The 18,991-nt window shown below is 33.8% G+C and overlaps 2 protein-coding genes across 3 annotated transcripts in view; one reads left to right on the top strand and one right to left on the bottom strand.

The window, feature by feature from the left end:
* The window catches only part of LOC120082708 (glutamic acid-rich protein-like), a 3,796-nt gene extending 3,015 nt beyond the window's left edge, over nucleotides 1-781 (top strand). Inside the window, exon 4 of the mRNA XM_039037986.1 lies at nucleotides 318-781. Coding sequence (XP_038893914.1) covers nucleotides 318-644 — 327 coding nt within the window. The 3' untranslated portion in view covers nucleotides 645-781. The remainder of the gene's footprint in view (nucleotides 1-317) is intronic.
* Nucleotides 782-11,745: 10,964 nt separating this feature from the next.
* LOC120083807 (cellulose synthase A catalytic subunit 8 [UDP-forming]) lies at nucleotides 11,746-18,482 on the bottom strand. 2 transcript variants are annotated; one of them, XM_039039688.1, is made up of 14 exons: nucleotides 18,229-18,482; nucleotides 17,734-18,128; nucleotides 17,285-17,361; nucleotides 17,119-17,170; nucleotides 16,893-17,034; nucleotides 16,295-16,570; nucleotides 15,143-15,488; nucleotides 14,850-14,987; nucleotides 14,223-14,348; nucleotides 13,930-14,142; nucleotides 13,525-13,786; nucleotides 13,233-13,432; nucleotides 12,792-13,145; nucleotides 11,746-12,552 (listed from the first exon to the last, which is right to left on the bottom strand). In XM_039039688.1, exons 2-14 carry the CDS (start codon nucleotides 17,909-17,911, stop codon nucleotides 11,965-11,967), a joined length of 2,952 nt encoding a protein of 983 aa, XP_038895616.1. In that variant the 5' UTR covers nucleotides 17,912-18,128; nucleotides 18,229-18,482; the 3' UTR covers nucleotides 11,746-11,964. The 2 variants fall into 2 exon arrangements, with proteins under 2 accessions (XP_038895616.1, XP_038895615.1); XM_039039687.1 differs by having other exon boundaries at nucleotides 17,734-18,482.
* Nucleotides 18,483-18,991: the final 509 nt, after the last annotated feature.

Here is an 18,991-nt window from a genome sequence, read left to right as displayed (position 1 = left end):
CTAATAGAGGTCTATTATTGTCTATCTAAGATAGACGGTGATAGAGTGCTTGCACGTAAATGAAGATGAAGAAGACAATGAAACTAAACTTAAATAGAAGATGAGGTTGAAGAAGATATTGAAAAAGATAAAGAAGAACAAGAAACTGAAGTAGAAGTTGAACCAGAAGAAAATAAAAAAAGAGAAAGAAGATCTAAACATAGAAATGAGAAAATAATAAATATGGTTGTTTATATACGTGATGATAGACAATGATAGTAGACTATCATTGTCTATCATTCAGTGTTCTTCTGATGAACTCCAATATCTTCTTGCAGCAAATCAATGAAGAAGAACAAATTGAGAAAGAGAAACAGGATGAAGAGAAAAAAAAAGTAGATAAAGAGAAACTAGAAGAAAACCAAGAGAAAGTAAATGCAGATCAAGTAGAAGAAGAGCAAAATGAGGAGGAACAAGTTGAAGAAGAGCACAAGGAAGATATCGATAAGGAAGAGAGTGAAGAGATTCACTTTCAGAACGAGAGACCAAAGAGAAATCAGAAGCGGAAGCAAATTATTGATGAGGAAGATGAAATAGAAGAAGAAACTGATAGTGAAGAGGATATGGATGAAGTGATTCAAACAAAAGGAAAAAAGAAAAAATAGAAGGAAAAGCAGCAAGTGCGGGGCAAACATAAAAAGTTTAGACCAAAGGTGCTAGAAGATACACACTTTCAAAAGGAGAGACCAAAGAGGCAACCAAAACCAACCTAACATACACAAAAAATATCAAGAAGAAACATGAGAAGAAGAACGAAGTACAACCTTGAACTTTAACTTAAGAAGTACAAAATTGATGATGGATACTGCTCCAAGCTTTAGCTTGAACATTTCTCAAACTCAATCTCAACCTAAATCTCAATCTCAATCTTAGTCTCAATCTTGATTGTAGAATTACTTTATATAGTTTGTAAAGCTTCAAATTGAAGATTTCTTTGTACTTATTTTCTACTTTATACAATTTGTAAGTTTCTTTCTACTCGTTGACAATCAACTACTTCTGGAATTTATAAAATTAACATGTTTTTTTCATTGTCTTGTTGTACTATCACGATCTATATTAGGAACTTTAGCAACTATTGAAAAACTTTAACATCAATGTATACTTGTTTATCTGAGTAGATCAATTATTGATAAATATGAATTGAGATACTTCTATCTCTGTCTATCTGAGATAGAAAGTGATAAAGCACTATCATTATATATCTAAGATAGTTATTTCTATCTATCTTAAATAGATAGTGGTAGAGAGCTATCTCTATCTTAGATAGACAGTGATAGAGGGCTATTATTGATAAATTTGAATTAAGATAGATGACTATCTCCGTCTATCTCAGATAGATAGTGATAGACTTCAATGGTAAACACTAATATTTGTTTCTATAGTTTCTATATCATTTGCACTCTATATTTGTTTAGTGGAGTGGATCTATTTAGTTGAGTGGATCTCAGAGAGATAGAGCACTATCTCTGTCTAGATAGATAGTGATAGATGGCTATCATTGTCTATCTCAAATAGACAATGATAGAGGACTATCTCTGTCTATCTCAGATAGACAGTGATAGACTTCAATGGTAAATACTAATATCTGTTTCAATAGTTTCTATATCGTTTGCACTCGATATTTGTTTAGTCGAGTGGATCCAGAGAGATAGAGTATTATCTCTATCTATCTTCGATAGATGGTGATAGATGGCTATTACTGTTTATCCCAGATAGACAATAATAGAGGACTATTTTTGTCTATCTCAGATAGATAGTGATAGACTTCAATGGTAAACACTAATATCTGTTTATATAGTTTCTATATCATTTGCACTCTATATTTGTTTAGTCGAGTGGATCTATTTAGTTGAATGGATCTCAAAGAGATAGATCACTATCTCTGTATATCTTAGATTAACAGTGATAGATGGTTATCACTATCTATCTTAGATAGACAATGATAGAGGACTATCTCTATCTATCTTAGATAGATAGTGATAGACTTCAATGGTAAATACTAACATCTATTTTAATAGTTTCTATATTGTTTGCATTCTATATTTGTTTAGTTGAGTGGATCTCAGAGAGATAGAGCATTATTTCTGTCTATCTCAGATAGATATTGATAGATGGTTATCACTATTTATCTCAAATAGACAATGATAGAGGACTATCTCTATCTATCATATCGTATTTTTTGTTGGTAGATAATTGTTTACCATACATACTTATTTATGATAAACAATAATAATTTAACATCAATACATACTTGTTTATCTGAGTGGATCTATTATTGATAACTTTAAATTGAAATAGACAGAGATAGAACACTATCTAAGATAAATAGTAATAGAGGATTATCACTATGTATCTTAGATAGACAGAAGATGGGTATATCTGTCTATCTCAAATAGGCAGTGATAGACTTTAATGGTAAATACTAATATTTGTTTCAATAGTTTCTATATCGTTTGCACTCTATGTTTGTTTAGTTGAGTGGATCTCAGAGAGATAGAGCATTATCTTTGTCTATCTGAGATAGATAGTAATAGATGGCTATCACTGCTTATCTCAAATAGACAATGATAGATGACTATCTCTGTCTATCATATCGTATTTTTTTTGTTGGTAGATAATTGTTTACCATACATACTTGTTTATGATAAATAATAATAATTTAACATCAATATATACTTGTTTAATAACTTTAAATTGAAATAGACAGAGATAGAACACTATCTGAGATAGATAGTGATAGAGGACTATCACTATGTATCTTAGATAGACAGAGATAGATGGGTATATTTGTCTATCTAAGATAGACAGTGATAGAGAGCTGAGATAGGCAGTGATAGAGGGCTGAGATAGACAGTAATAGAGGGTTGGGATAGACAACTCAAGAACAAAATGTCAAAAAATATCATTCATAAACTTTAATGTCAATCCATATGTTTATACATATATTACAATGAAAAAATAATGATCAAATCATTTGATTAATTGGTTCAAGTTTGCAAGTTCTACTATTGTGGCCTTTACGATTACAACGAGTACATTTTGATGAACTTTTGAATTCACCTACAGATTGAATTATTTGTTTCTTAGGTCTTCCAGCTTAACGTTTAACAATAGAAGGTAATATTTTCATGATATCATCTTCAGCTCTCCAATCCAAATGAACTCCAACAGGTTGAACACAACCATTATATATTGCTGATAATGTTCTTCTATAATAAAAGTCAGCTACATAAGAATAGGTATCTAAATTAAGCATTCGGAGCATGGAAACTGCACATGCACATGAAATTTCCTCAAAATCCCATACTCGACAACTGCAAGATTCCAAATGTAGCTTAACAATGAACTGTTTATGTCCATTCATTATCTTGTATTCAGTATTACTAATGGGATCAACCTAATAGATAAATACGAGAAAGTAATCAGTATCAACAAATAGAATACTATCATTGTCTATCTAAGATAGACAGAGATAAAAATCTATCTCTGTCTATCTCAGATAGACACTATTAGTGCTTTATATCTTTGTCTATCTGAGATAGACAAAGATAGATCACTATCAATGTCTATCTGAGATAGATAGTGATAGATAGACAATAAGAAAAAGATAGAATTCCTACTAAGAAACTTCTTGAATTTTCATGTTCTCGCCGTAATATGTTCTCAGCCTAAGAATTCAAATGAGTTTTTATTGAAAAAGAAGCTTTACTTCGATCATGAAACCAATTTTTGCGATATATTTCTAATTGAACTTAGCATGCTAGCCACGGGAAATTCTCTAGCATCTTTAAAAACTAAGTTTATACTTTCTGCAACATTCGATGTCATCATTCCATACCTTCTTCTTTGTGAATATGCCTGAAACCATTTCTCAAATCCAACATTACTAAGATAACTTCTAATGTTTGGACAAATTAACTCCATGGATCTCATATGGTACTCAAAATCAGCAGTAGTGTAGGAATTAGTACAACTAAAGAAATAACTATCAAGCAATGGATCCTTAAAATGAAGTTTCAACTTTCTTAAGAGATGATGCACACACAATACTCAACATTAGCAAATACTCTTAAAACTTCTTTAGGAATGCTAAGATGCTTATTAGAAACAATGACTATATTCTTTCGTTCCCTAAAACCACTTTGTAAGTTTTCAAAAAATAATGTCCATGATGCGTCATTTTCAAAATCTATGATACTAGATGCAAGGGGAAAGATTTAATTGCTACTATTTATTGATGAAGTTGTTAATGGCATGCCACCAAACTTACACTTAAAAAACTGCCATCAATAAATATGATAGGTCTACAATACTTCCACCCCTCGATTGATGCACCAAAAGCCATGAAGTAAAACTTAAAATGACCATTATCATCCATTTCTAAGGCAGTGTAAGTACCTGTAAAAACACATAAAAAAAATTCTATCAGCGTAAATAATAACAAAAATGTATAGATAGATAGTGATAGATGTCTAGATAGACAGGGATAATTGTCTATCCTTATCTATTGTAGATAGACAGTGATAGACAACTATCCCTGTCTATCTGAGATAGACAATGAAAGACATATATCACTGTCTATCTACGATAGATAGATGGTGATAGAAATTTGCTAAACAAAATTTATCATACCTGGATTCATTTCATCCACTTTTTAAAAAAATCTTGGAATCAAGGTGTATGATTCAACTACATCACCTTTTAACATCTTTACTATGTATTCTTTTGCCCTCCAAGCTTTTTGATAACTTATATTAACTCCAAGTTTTGTACAAGTCTTATGGATAATGTCTTTAGGAATGGATTGATCAGTGAACATGAACCTAAATCATCAATCATGCAATTGCCAATTATTGATGAAGAAGCTTGCCTATGACAACTCCAAGTTGTGTTCAATGGACAGTCATGCTCAGAAATGTACTTCCTAAGCATTCACAATGCACTGTTCTCATACCAAGATGCCTTAACATACCAATTACAGCCTTCTTGCAAACATTTGAACTGACTTAAAATTTGATCTTGTAGTCCTAAATTGAAAACTATTATTGTAACATCCTGAATTTCAGGAAAATTTAAGTTAATTATCTAAAATTATTGAGTTTAAATTTTCCTTTCATTTGGAAAATTGGGGTTAAATTGAAATAATTGAAAAACTTTTATTGGTTAAATTGAATTTAATTGATTAGATATTCGAACTGATTATTTTGAAAATATTGAATTTTTCTTCCCTTTGATTTTGGATTTTAAGGCCAACTTAAAAAAAAAATTAAAAGAGATAATTAATTTCATGTGGCTTTGAATTGATTTAAATATTTGGAAAGATTTAATTTGTATTAAATTGATTGATCTTATACCCTTTAATTTTGGTTTTTGAAGTCTAAATTAAGATAATTTGAAAAGTTAATTGATTTCTAAATTTAATAGAATCTTTGGAGATTTTGGAGATATTGTGATAAAATATTTTATTTATCTTTTCAAAATTTGGAAAAAAAATCTCAATTCTTTTATTTTTTTTTCCAAATTTTGAAAAGATAAATAAAATATTAAAAATAAAAGAATTGAGATTTTTTTCGAAATTAAATGAGAGTGAAAAGAGGTCAAAAATTGGGAAAGAAAGCAATTCAATTTTTCAGCGATAACTTTCACAAAATTGTCGATTACTAGAATTTGAACCGTTGGATCGTGCTTAAATTTGGTCAGTCTGTTCGAGACATATAGAGTTTTATTTTGAATGGGTGGATTGTTGTTTGAAGCTCTGGTTTGTTCGCAATCACTGCTGAATAAAATCTATAAACTAGAAATTCCTCTTCTCTCTCACAAACCCTTCTCATGCAAGACCCTCACTACCAGCCGCTAGCCTAAACAATTTATGTCGTCCGACAGCAATACACGCTGCCTATCTATGGCAGCCATAAGTCGACGCGCCTTCGGCCGCCATTACCCTGATCTTTGCCGGGATTTTAAGGAGAACCTTGGAAAATTGGTGAAGATCGATTGGCTAATTAAATCGAGTACTGGAATTTGTCTTGGACCAAGCCATAACTTTAGATTGATTCAAGTGTGCTAAAGAAGTTCTAAGGAGATTTTTTGTGTGTTTTTTACTAAGTTAAGGTAAGTAATCTTACTATTGGAACTGCCCTAGTGCCCGACAATGATAATTATAATTTATTGAGGATTATTAATTAGTATGATATTTATGTCTGCCTTCATTAACTAAGGTTTGAAATGACTGGAGTCAGGAATTGACAAATATGATTTACTGAGGATATATTGATAGTTTGATGTTTATGTATGCCTTGTTGATATGAGAGTTTAAAAGGCTAGTTGCGCATAGAGATGTTTGAATACTAGTATGATTTGAGTATATTATTTTTATTGGAGATCCTGCTGAATCTGAGGAGGATGAGATGCATACATATGTTGTAAAGCTATGATGAAGAAATTTATATGTATATTGTAGAATCATGATGATGAGATGTATAAGTATGTTATAGAACCATGTTGAGATTGTGATGTCGAGATTATGATAGTGATTTTACTGATTAGTTAGAATGCCCATCAATTTATGTTTCCTTTGGGATTCACCAGTTTGTGTTTCCTTCGAGATTCACCAGTTTGTGTTTCCTTCGGGTTTCACTAGTTTGTGTTTTCTTCGGAATTCACCAGATTTTGTTTCATTCGGGATTCACCAGTTTGTGTTTCCTTCAAGTTTCACTAGTTTGTGTTTCCTTCAAGTTTCACTAGTTTGTGTTTTCTTCGGAATTCACCAGATTTTGTTTCATTCGGGATTCACCAGAGGTAGTGGGCATATTTAGCCACAGTAGGATAGAACTCAGCTTTTCATGTATGTATATGTCCAATGAGGACTAGGACATTTTATATGTTCCACTAGAGGTAGGCATCTAGAGGACATAGATGCCTAACTTGACCCTAGTAGTGGGGTTACTTACTGAGTATTTTATATTCATTCTTTCTCATGTTATTATTTCAGGTAAGGGTAGAGATGCACCAGCGATAGACATACGGAATTTGTGATCGAGCCACTAGGACTAATTTTATGCTTCTGCTCATGAGATTTAGATTTCTTTTCATGTTTTTCTTAACTTTCAGTTTTGATGTTTGAAACTTACTATTAAGAATCATTTTTAGACTTATTTATTATCATTTATGATTTATGGGTACTCTATTGTTGTTTTTAATATTTGAATTTAATGAAAGCCTTTTGCACTTACCTTATTTATTTAGCATTTATTTCACCATAAAAGAGTGTCGTTTTAAGTTCCATGCATGCATGTATTTAGTAACGGCCTAACTTAAGTCCTAGGGGGTCAGGTCGTTATAATTATTCACTGCATTTATGTAAAAACACTTTGAGAGTACTTCTTTACTTTCAAATATACTTTTTACCTTCAAATCACCATTAAAAAAAAATATATTTCTTATAACTTCATCATTTGAAGAAGAAGAATAACCTAAATATAATATTCTATCACCATCATCACCTACACTACTAATAGCACCCACACTACTAATAGCAGAAGAAGACCCTTCCAAAGAACAAACACTTATCTGAGCAACTAATGGATGTCTATTGATTGCATCTTTAGTCAAAGTCAAATACCAAAAAACATCATTGTCCTTTTTTATTGGAACCACAGTTTGAATATTATTTTACAAAATCCAGTAAAACTGACAAATCTACCAATCAATTCAATCGAATCTCTTCATATGTTAAACCGACTAAACCATTAAAGTTTATATAGTCATCTACCAAAATTCCACCAACCTTATAATTCTCATAACAGTGATAATCATTACACTGTCTGATAACTTGTAGAAATACAAGCTATTGTAGCATTTTTTTTTAAATTATGAAGGCTAATAAGTAGAATATGTGTTAATAACACCAAGAATTCATATGAAAAAGTGAGCTTGCGTTGACCAGCACCGAAGATCCTCAGTAACCCTATATCATGCGTTATTCTGCATCAAAGTGTCTATTTTTACAGTTATTGCAGGAATTGATCTCATGCATTGGTCCCAGACCGCCACAAGGCTAACTGCATGCATTGATCGTCATGAAGACTAATTCATTGCATGGAATGTTGCATCTACAAAATGATAATCATGATAGAAGGATGATCGCGAGGTGGGTGGAATGCATTGAAACTTCAGAATAAACAAGCATGAACGCATTCCTTGGGAGTATCAGTAAGATAAGGTGATGCTGACATTTCCTATACCGCGATAGAAGTAGCAGTGAGTCAGAATGGAGTATTAAAACTGTCAGCGTTTGAACTCTATAAATAGAGTCTTGAAGCTTAACTTCAAACCATTCGAGTTTTTGCCTTAAGGTAGATTCTAGTGATCACAGATGAGAGCAAGAGCAAGACATTCTATGAAGGTTCTTCACCTCTACAGCCCCTTCCGAGTGACGATCGAAATTTCACTAGAGATAGAGCTCGAGAGAGACTTCTCCACCATCCATCCACGACACCACCACCAACCTTGATGCATTTCGGATGAAAAGCAAGAGATTGCTTACATCTAGCCCTCCACCTCGCCTCTTATATCTGTATTATTTTACATTTTGACTTAAGACATTAATACATTTTGTAATCAAGGCATCTCTTAGTCCTTCAGTACCATCTTCATCATCTTCTTCTTCTTTATCATCATCTACATTCATCATTTAGTTAAGTATCGAAGACAATCTCATACTCAGTCATGCGGCCTAGAGATATGACGCATGTAGACCACCGAGAGGTGTGCATTGCAAGAGTACAGAGAGTTAATCCTCTTTGCTTGATGTGAGGTTGTCGCAATGCTTGTCTATGAACTGATTAGCTACAACCAACTGCCTGAGAGGGTAAGTAGTGGAACACACTAAAGCAAAGTAAGCATTGTTCCTAAAGATAGGAACGATCTTATGCTCGACGCAACCATGCATTATAGAGATATAAGCATGCGGCCAGCCACCGAGAGGTGTGAGATGCATTAGTGTGGCGAGCTGGGATTACTCGAGCGACCAAACATAATGAAGTCACCTTATTATGCGTTAACAGTTGCAGCATCTCTACCAATCCTTAGTTAAACTTTCATTGCTCAATCTGTTTAGTTAAGAGTAAGAATAGTGCATAATCCATTAACTTCTGTCTTTTTACTTTTATTCATTGCCTCAAACGCATTACTACATAAACATTATTTAGTACAAGTTCCTGTGTTCAACCTTGGATCATCCCGAGAAACTTGCATTCTCGTTATACTTGGCAAGAAAGCAAGAAAACTTGTGATAAGAATGCATTGTCATTGCTGCATACGCACTTAACACATATTGCATATTTTTCAGTCCAACACATGATCATCAACGCATAGAGATTAACGCATAACAAAAGATGTGCATTTTTCCTCTCCCTTTTCCTACCAGCAAGCATAAAAAACAACTATAGGAATATTCATGGTATTCTACAAAATGAAAAAATATATATATATTATATGAGAAACTCATATTGAAACTCTATCACTAAGATTTTGTAAGAAACTCATAATCAAAATATCCAATAGTGATAGGCAGAAATAGAGTTATATCTTTGTCTATAAGTGATAGACAAAGATAAAACTCTATCACTGTCTATCAATAGACAATGATAGAGTTCTATCTCTATCTATCACTATAGATATGCATAGTGATAGACACTATCTATGTCTATCTCTGTCTATCTGATGTTCCAACCATATAAGCTATTATAAATGGAGTGAAGATCAATCAAAGATAGAGTTATATCTTTGTCTATCCCTGATAGACAAAGATAGGTGTTTATCTCTGTCTATTTGTGATAGAAAAAGATAGAGTTATATCTTTGTCTATCACAGATAGACAAAGATAGGCATTTATATCTATCTATTTGAGATAGACAGAGGTAGAGTACTGTCTCTATCTATTGGAGATAGACAAGTAATAATATAATATATCATCAATCATTTATGTACTTTCAATTGAATAAGATGTTAATCGTGTTCAAAATTTTAAGAATTTGATAATCCAACCATATAAGCTATTATAAATCGAGTAAAGATCAATCAAAGATAGAGAGTTCTATCGACAAAGATAGGCATTTATCTCTGTCTATCTGAGATAGACAAATAATAATACAATACATCATCAATCATTTATACACTTTCAGTTGAATAAGATGTTGATCAAGATCCGATGTTCCAACCATATAAGCTATTATAAATAGAGTGAAGATCAATCAAAGATAGAGTTCTATCTTTGTCTATCTGTGATAGACAAAGATAAAGTTCTATATTTGTCTATCCCTAATAGACAAAGATAGGTGTCTATATCTGCCTATCTGAGATAGATAAATAATAATACAATACATCATCAATCATTTATGCACTGTCAAAAATAAGATATTGATTGTGTTAAAAAATTTATGAACTCAATGTTTCAACCATATAAGCTATTATAAATGGAGTGAGGATCAATCAAAGATGGAGTTCTATCCTGATAGACAAAGATAGGCGTCTATCTCTGTATATTTGTGATAGACAAAGATAGGCGTCTATATCTATCTATCTGAGATAGACAGAAATAGATCACTATCTCTATCTATATCGACTCTTTTCAATCTGATCCTCTGCTAATTTGGAATTTTCAACTAATTGGCTTCCAAAATTGCTTTGCAGTGATGTATGCAACAACTTGTTGGAATTGTGGAGCAAAAGTTCAATAGTTTGGTTTATGAATTGGTTCGAGAACAGTTGTTGTCCTCTGAGTTTTTTATTTTTATTTTTATTTTTTTTGCATAAAAAAACATTAGAGTGAAGAGAATACTGTGAAATTCGAAGAAGAACTGTTTTTCACTCGGCAACGCAATGTGAGACATTGCAAAGCAACGGAAGAAGGAGAAGAAGAAGTACCTATGTGATCGATCGAATCAAAAAGAAGAATAAAACCTCTGAGTTGTGTGGTGACAATGAAATGATCAATTGAAGTGAAATCGGGGAAGAAAATGAATTGGAATCGGCGATTGAACAAAATTGTTTTGGAATTGAATGAAAATGAAGCTCAGAAGAAGAAGAGGAAGAAGAAGAAGAACAACAACAACAACAAAACGTTGTAGGAAATCGAGGGTAGTTTTGGAATTTTTTAAAAAAATATCTGTCAATATGATTTTTTGCCATAATATGTAAATACTTTGTATTTTTTTTTCTATTTTTGACAAATTCCCTAAAACAAATCATACTTTCCAATAATATGTTCAGATTGGGATACTGATGACAAATAATATTGAGGTAGTATTTAGCCCACTAAGTGGAGTTAGTAAGTCTAGATTTAACATGTTTGAGTTAGTGAGTTTGTGTTTGGTTGTAACGTTGTAAGATCGAGTTTCCAAAAGTAGATTACGAGGGAAGACGAAGTTACTTGATAAATGTGAAAAGTAAAAATAGATGAAAAGATGAAGTTCTTTGATAATGTGAAAAGTATATTAAAAAATGAAAAGATAGAGTTAATTTTTTTTAATGAAAGACGAAGTTACTCGATAAATGTGCAACTTCAATAATGTTTATTAATAAAGTTGATGAGTTGTTTACACTAACCTAAAAAGTTGGTGAACCAAATGGTCACTAAGTTCGTCAAATTTTGAAATCATAAAAAAAAGTGAACAAAATAGAACACAGTTTCGTGGAAGGTAATAGCTATTGAATTCAAATTGGTATTTCTCACAAGAATCACTTGCATTGTACAAACTGAATCTCAAATGTTTAAACAAAACATTCATACATATTCAGATGAATCTGTATATTTTCATCTCAAACTATGACATAAAGGAACCAGTAATTAATCCTATAAACAATCACAGCAGAGTCTTTGACAAGCAATTGAAGGTTTTTGATAAATTTCTTCAATATTGCTCAACAATCTATGGCAATGCAGCTTTGTGCAACGGTTGTACTGTCAACTTGGTTCACAAATGGGTTTATCTTCACCCAAACAAGTGAGAAAACTGATGCTAACAGTACTGACCATAGAACAACAATGGTTGGAGTCCGGTTTTGGCGACCCATGAGACCTTTGAGGAATGGATAGAGATGAAAAATCACCCAGAAGGCAAAAAAGACCTTGCCAAAAAGAGGTCCCCAAGCTTCATATCCACCATTTAATGCATCAGAAAATCCAGCAACAACACCGACCATGTTAATGACGATAAGTGTTGTAGGAGGGATCAAAAGTGTTGTCCATTTCACCATATAAAGCTCTCCGAACTCAGTGTCGTCAGCTGCCTTTGCAGTAACTGTGAAGTTGGTGTCTACGCCAGCTAACATCTTGAGGAACCCTTGGAAGACAGCAAAGAGATGGGCTGAGACGCCTCCTATGACCCAAAATTGCTCATTACGCCATATATCTTCGATGCTCACACCACTCCAACGCAGCTCAAGGACACTTGTGAGAATGATGGACAAGAAGAGACCAAGAAAAAGGGTACTTGCTAGGTTTGAGAGCTGCAAGATGTTAAAGAGATGACTTGTTTTAAAGAAGCAAAACTAATGAGCAAAAAACGTGAGGAAACATACAGAAGGATTTTCATGATAATAGGGATATACAGTCCCACAAATGCAAGAGCCACATAATTCTACTTGAATATTTCCAAATACTATGAACAGACGAGGCAAAAAAAATGCTTCTTGAAGTACACATTTTGTGTTAGTTAGAACAACAATGCGAGGGTAGATATATTTACCGTTGGTATGATAAATTTTCCAGTCAGCAGGCAGATTGCAGGCAATGAACAGTAGGCAATTAGAGGGAGGGAGGTGAACGGATAGACAATGGTGTTTATGTATGCCATTCTTTGGAGCCATTTGAGCCGACCACCTGCGAATCCATACCATAATGGACAATGTCTACTGAGAAAAATCTCAACAGATCCAAGTGCCCATCGAAGAACTTGGTGCAGACGATCGGAAAGATTAATCGGTGCCGATCCTTTGAATGCTGGCCTCACGGGCATGCAGTAGATGGACCTCCATCCTCGGCAATGCATCTTGAAACCCGTTAAGATATCCTCAGTGACTGAACCGTATATCCAACCAATCTGAAAAGCAGAACCATAAGCCCAAAAATGGTGGACAAGTGTTCAGAAAATAGTTCAAATAATGTGCTAGTATCAACTAAAACCAACCTCTTTTCCCCAGGCAGTCTTCTCTTCATAACCACAGCCAATGACATGAATTGCTTCTTTAATCAAAGTAGATGGATTTACAGATTCTGCAACTCCTCCATTTTCCATTAGTGTAGACTCAATAAATACAGAAGATAAGCCAAAAGTTTTCTCAAAGCTTAATTGAGAAATTAGCATTGACCTCTCGTATTCATCATAATCTGTAGAACAAAGCCAAGACTAAATTTAATGACAAGCCGAAGAACTACTGCTTTAAATTTCTAAAACCAAGTTCCACCAAGATTATACTTACTATCTATTTCCCTGAGATTAAAGATTGCAGCATCAAGCTCTTCTCTTTTTGCATCTCTCTGAATCTCAGTCGGATCTTTTGAGATCTTATTGGAAGGACAGCAGCACGAGCAGCAGCCACACCAAGAGCAGGATGATGAGGATGTCTTAGATATGCTAGGCAGAGTAGGAGGTCCGTAGCCATAAAGAGCCTGTCTATTGAAAACGCAACCTGTACCCACGTAAACTGGTCCCTGGATGCCATCCAATCCTTTCATGTTCACCTGAAACAAAAATGAAAATCCTCAGAACTGAAGAACTCAGATGCTCTTATGAAACATGGAAGATTTCTATTAATTATTCTTCTGCAGGGAATGGATAGAGTGATCATATATGCCTTTAGAAAATAAAACCAATTTAAACTCACATCAAAGAAAACTGTGTTACGATTGGCATATCGATCACTTCGATCAATGCCATCAAACCTCTGAGGAAATTGAACATAGCATACATCTCGGCCTACTTGTGGGTCCATCAAGAAACACATTGCCTCACGTATAGCTTGGCTATTGTTAACATAGTGATCACAGTCAAGGTTGAGAATGAAGGGGGCGTTTGTGAGGACTGCAGATACTCTCACCTGTTTAAGGACAAAAATATTTGATCATACACCTTTTATGTGCCTGCAAACAAATAAAAGTATGGTAGATAATTGAGTACCAGAGCATTTTCAGCACCAGCTTTTTTGTGATGTTGGTAACCAGGCCTCTTCTCTCTGGACACATAGACTAGTCGAGGGAGTTCATTGCCCTCTATGTCATGGGCGCCAGTATTTCCAAGAAAAACCTGAAACAATCCATCCTTGATCCTCGGTGATTGAACATTTTGATTCAATTTTTCAATTGAAAAACAAAGTAAGCGTGTTGATGGACCACTGAACAAATGGGCACAGAAAAACAGAAGGGAACAGACATAATTTCAAAGATATTAAAATTCTAATGGACAAGCAGACAGGTCTTGAACCATTTTGAAATAGAGATTTTTATGACCACTTGATGAACTTTAACTGGGGAAATTTATAACTGAAGAACTTCAGAAATCTTCAATCATGGCTGAACATATAAACAAAAACATATTCAATCCTATGTCAATCAAAATTGATCCAGGATTGATACAATTTGAACTGAACTTTTCTATTCAGGCAAGATATTCAGAGAGTCAAACATTTCATGATGTACAAGATAAACTAGCATTAATTTGCTTAGATAATTAAAGAGTATAATAGGAGGTGAACATTCTTTTCTGTTAGTAGAATTAGCAAATGCAATAAAATGAAAAGTGTTTAACCTGAATCATTCCAGGGTGGTCACGTGGGTTATTTCCTGGCCAAGCTGTTCCATCTTGCATGGACCAGCCTTCATCAGGCGTTTTCTGAGCCTTCGCTACCAAAGCATTAACTCGTACTTTAAACTCTTCATAAGCTCTCTGCCACAGATCACCAGACTAATTGTTAAATAACTGTTTCCGACCATTGACATACTAAATGATATATTTTTAATACAAATCAAGCAAGTCACTTAGTCATGGCAATGACTAACGAACAAGGAGCAGAATATGAAGAGGAAGCTTGAAGTTCTTACTTTCATTGCTCTACGTTCCTTGACAAAAGAAGGTTGCACTTTATCTTTCAAATAGTCTATTTTCTGAGAGAAGTAAAACTCAGGAGCTCGGGGTTCAATGGAGAATTTCTTGCAGAATGGAACCCACTTTCTTGCAAAGTCAGCTGTTTCAACTAGAGACTCAAATGAAAGCATAGCTGCACCATCGTCAGACACGTAGCAGGAGACTTTATCAACAGGATAGTCCACAGCAAGGATTGAAAGCACGGTATTGGCAGTGATTAGTGGAGGTTCTTTCAATGGATCAACAGTACTCACAAAAAAATCCACAGCAGCAAGCTGGGAAGGTTCTCCCTCTCTTTCAAACCTGACGTCAAAACAGATGAACACAATCGATAACATATCAGGAGCATTAGATTGAAGCACCCATACCCACCACCTTTTTTATTCCTAATTAGTTAGTATTCCATATTATATCTGACATTTTTATCATTCTTCCTGGACTAAATGGTACCCAGATATATTTCCTGCAGCCCAGTTACAATGTTTTGTGAAGTGAAGAAAGGGGCATTGACTGAAAAGTTAAGCGAAAAGACTATCACAGTATTATTTTGCCATATCAGACCATAGCTCAACTAGTTAAGCAAGTGTTCTCAATTAAGAAGGTTCAAATCACCCTACCCTTATTGTTGAACTTAAAATGAGAAAACTTATTAAAACAGTCCACATAATTATTTAGAGACAAACTATTACAACTAAGTGAGGGCAATAGATGGAATCTCCAAAACTTTTTGATATGGTATAGTACCCAAAAAAAGAATTATGAAAACAACACTCCCAAATTACTTCGGCTTCATTTGATAACTATTTTATTTTTAGTTTTTAGTTTTAAAAAATTAAACTTATAAACATCACTTCCACCCCTTATTTCTTTGTTTTGCTATTCACTTTCTACCCATATTTCCCAAAACCCAGTGAAGTTTTGACAACTTAAAAAGTAATTTTTAAAAACTCGTATTTTATTTTAGGATTCTAATAATTCAAGTATTATTTTAAGAAATATGAAAACCATAGTAGAAAAATTCGGAGGAAACAAGCATAAATTTTAAAACAGAAAATAAAAAGTAAAACCATTATCAAACAGGGCCACATCAAGAAGTTCTGCTCTCCTACCTGGCTGATAATCTGTCAATGAATGTGTCTCTGCAGACGGGAAACCATTTAGGGAACTGATCCAACACCCAGGAGAAGGCGAACCAGATTTCGCATATGATAGAAGTGAGCCATAGACCAAAAGCACTATCAACAGGATTGGTTATTCGATACTGAAAGAAAAGAGCTAGAATGATCAATCGCATGATTATCACAATTCTGTACGGTGTTAATCTGCTGGAAGGAATTGGATAAACTGAAGAAAATGAGTGTGTAACCCCAGCCTCCCCTGAAATCCTGGAAGAAAAAAAAAATTCATATTTTTCATAAGCTGTTACGACAATATCATATAATCAGAAGAATGTAATTCCACTCTTTCCTCTGACTAAAATTTATAACATTAGCTTACATTCTCCTCAGAAATATGATGTCAAAAATCTAAGTCATTAAAAAGTATGCACATATGAAGCCAGTTCAATAGAAAAGCAAATCAGCACACAGAAACCAGCTTTTATCTCCAATCATGCATTCAAAATGTTAGAGACATGACCAATATGACCATTAAATTCTTAGAAATCAGATGGGAAAAAAAAAAACACCAAGACCTGCTTGTACTTACTGTTTCTCTTCCATTTGCTGATGGACAGGAATTTGAGCTTCCTGTTCAGTCTTCACGGTAGGCCGTTTCTTTTTATTCTTCTTATCCTTCCAACTCTCTACTCTGTTCTTCCAAATTGGGTTCCCAGATTCATCATTCAATTCTTCACAAAACCAGGAAGAGATTATTAAGAATAGGAACAATATCAAAGGCTCCCAACATGATTCATAAAATGTAAATTCATTACCACTATCCACTGTCGACACACTACTGACATGTCTAGCATGAACTCCAACGTCCTAAGCAAAAAACAAAAGCATAAAAGAAAAGTAAGAAATAACTTTGAGAGAGTCTAATATTAAGGAAATACAATAGTAAACACAAGTAAACAGAACTAACAAAATAAATTGTACCTCAGAATGACTGAGATGAGATGCCATTGTGTTTCGATCTCCTGATCTCTTTGTATCAGCATCCATCAGCAAGTTCTCTGAAAATTCAAAACATGCTAACAAATTCAGAATGACTTATTTATGAGATTAAAGAGTGCGAAATATAGGATCAAAATGACTTTCTAAATATTTTTAAGCACTTAACAAGTCATTCCAAACAGGTTTATAACTCCATAGGTACTCCAAACTTCCTAACCAATTCCTTTAAGTATTAGCAAATCCATAGTTAACATAACTCCCTACGTTAGAGTATCCAAGACTATCACAACTCTCAAACAACTTATGGTCAATTACAAATGAACTCAAACAGGAATAGAACTGCCACTCAATGAAATTCAATTGCCTGAACAGAAAAGGCACAAGACTCCAAAATGAAAGCAAATAGGATAGTTCAACCGATCAGAAGATACCGTCAAATGGAGAGCCACACCGCAAGCAAACATTTCGGCCTTCCTTAATATCATATTGAACGCAGACTCTACAAATAGGAAAATGGCACTCATGGCAAGCAACGAAAACCTCGCCATTGCCATCAACTCCGACTGGTTCACCACAAGTGTGGCAAATGGGAATATCAGAAACCATCATCCTGTTTCTCACTTGCCCTTTCTCCAAACCCAAATCAAAGCTTTGGTCCTCGAAGCCCCTAAATCCAGGGTTTGGAGGTGATTTTAAATGGAATACGCAGAACCCAGATGGGTCGTATCAATCTGTGCGAGAAGAGGGGTGAAAGCATTTTAGAAATGGGGGGAAATGGAGGGTAGTAGTTGGAAAGATGAGAGGTTGGGAAGTTGGTTTCACCCATCTGCAGAGGAGAGGAAGAAGAGATGAGAAGCAAAGTGTGTGTAGAAACAGATTTGAATTTTTGCGGGAAGTGTAAGCAAAGATTTAGTTAGGGAGAGTACGTCTTTGATTTGAACTACTAACAGACAATTGTGCACCAAACCAAACCGCTGCAGGAGAAACTAGAAAGTAACCCCACAAACGCAAGCAACTCTAGTCTGTGAATCTTCTAATTGAAGTGCGCTCCTTACTAGAGTGTGAATCTTCTTCTTTCGAACTAGACCTATGAAATGATCAATAGAAAGAAAACTATTGGCGGAAAAAAATCAAAACTTGGCTACTGTTGATTCATGGATTGGTTAACCGTTGAGTTCATATGAATGAATGATCAATGAAGTCGGTTTAGTCCAGCTGAAATATCCTGATTTCACAATTTACCCTTGTTTTCTTTTCTTTTTTCTTTTTTTAATAATTTTTTTTTTTTTTTTTTTTTTTTTTTTTTTTTCTTTTTTTTTTTTTTTTTTTTAATAATAATTTCAATTAGGTTAACTTTGAAAAGTTTTACTTCTATCTTCAACTTTGGTTTTTTTAAAAATAATAATAATGGTTGTAAACTTGCGTAGCACGATGAAAACCAATAAAATATAATATAATAAAATAAATAAATATTAAATAAATTAAGCATAATATATAAATAAACAAAATAAAATAAATTAGTAAAATATAAAATAAGAAATTTCTCTAAATTCTCCACTTTTTCCAATTTTCATGGAATTTGCGCAATGTTTTTGTGTATTCCAAAACCCACCAAATGTCACCATAAAGGCAATTTGGCAAGTAAGAGGTGGATTACATGGATACTAATAATGTGTAATGTTGAAACAC

This window comes from Benincasa hispida, chromosome 8 (assembly GCF_009727055.1).
Source record: "Benincasa hispida cultivar B227 chromosome 8, ASM972705v1, whole genome shotgun sequence".
In the NCBI taxonomy this organism is placed as follows: Eukaryota; Viridiplantae; Streptophyta; class Magnoliopsida; order Cucurbitales; family Cucurbitaceae; genus Benincasa; species Benincasa hispida.
This window is presented reverse-complemented; position numbering and strand designations above follow the sequence as displayed.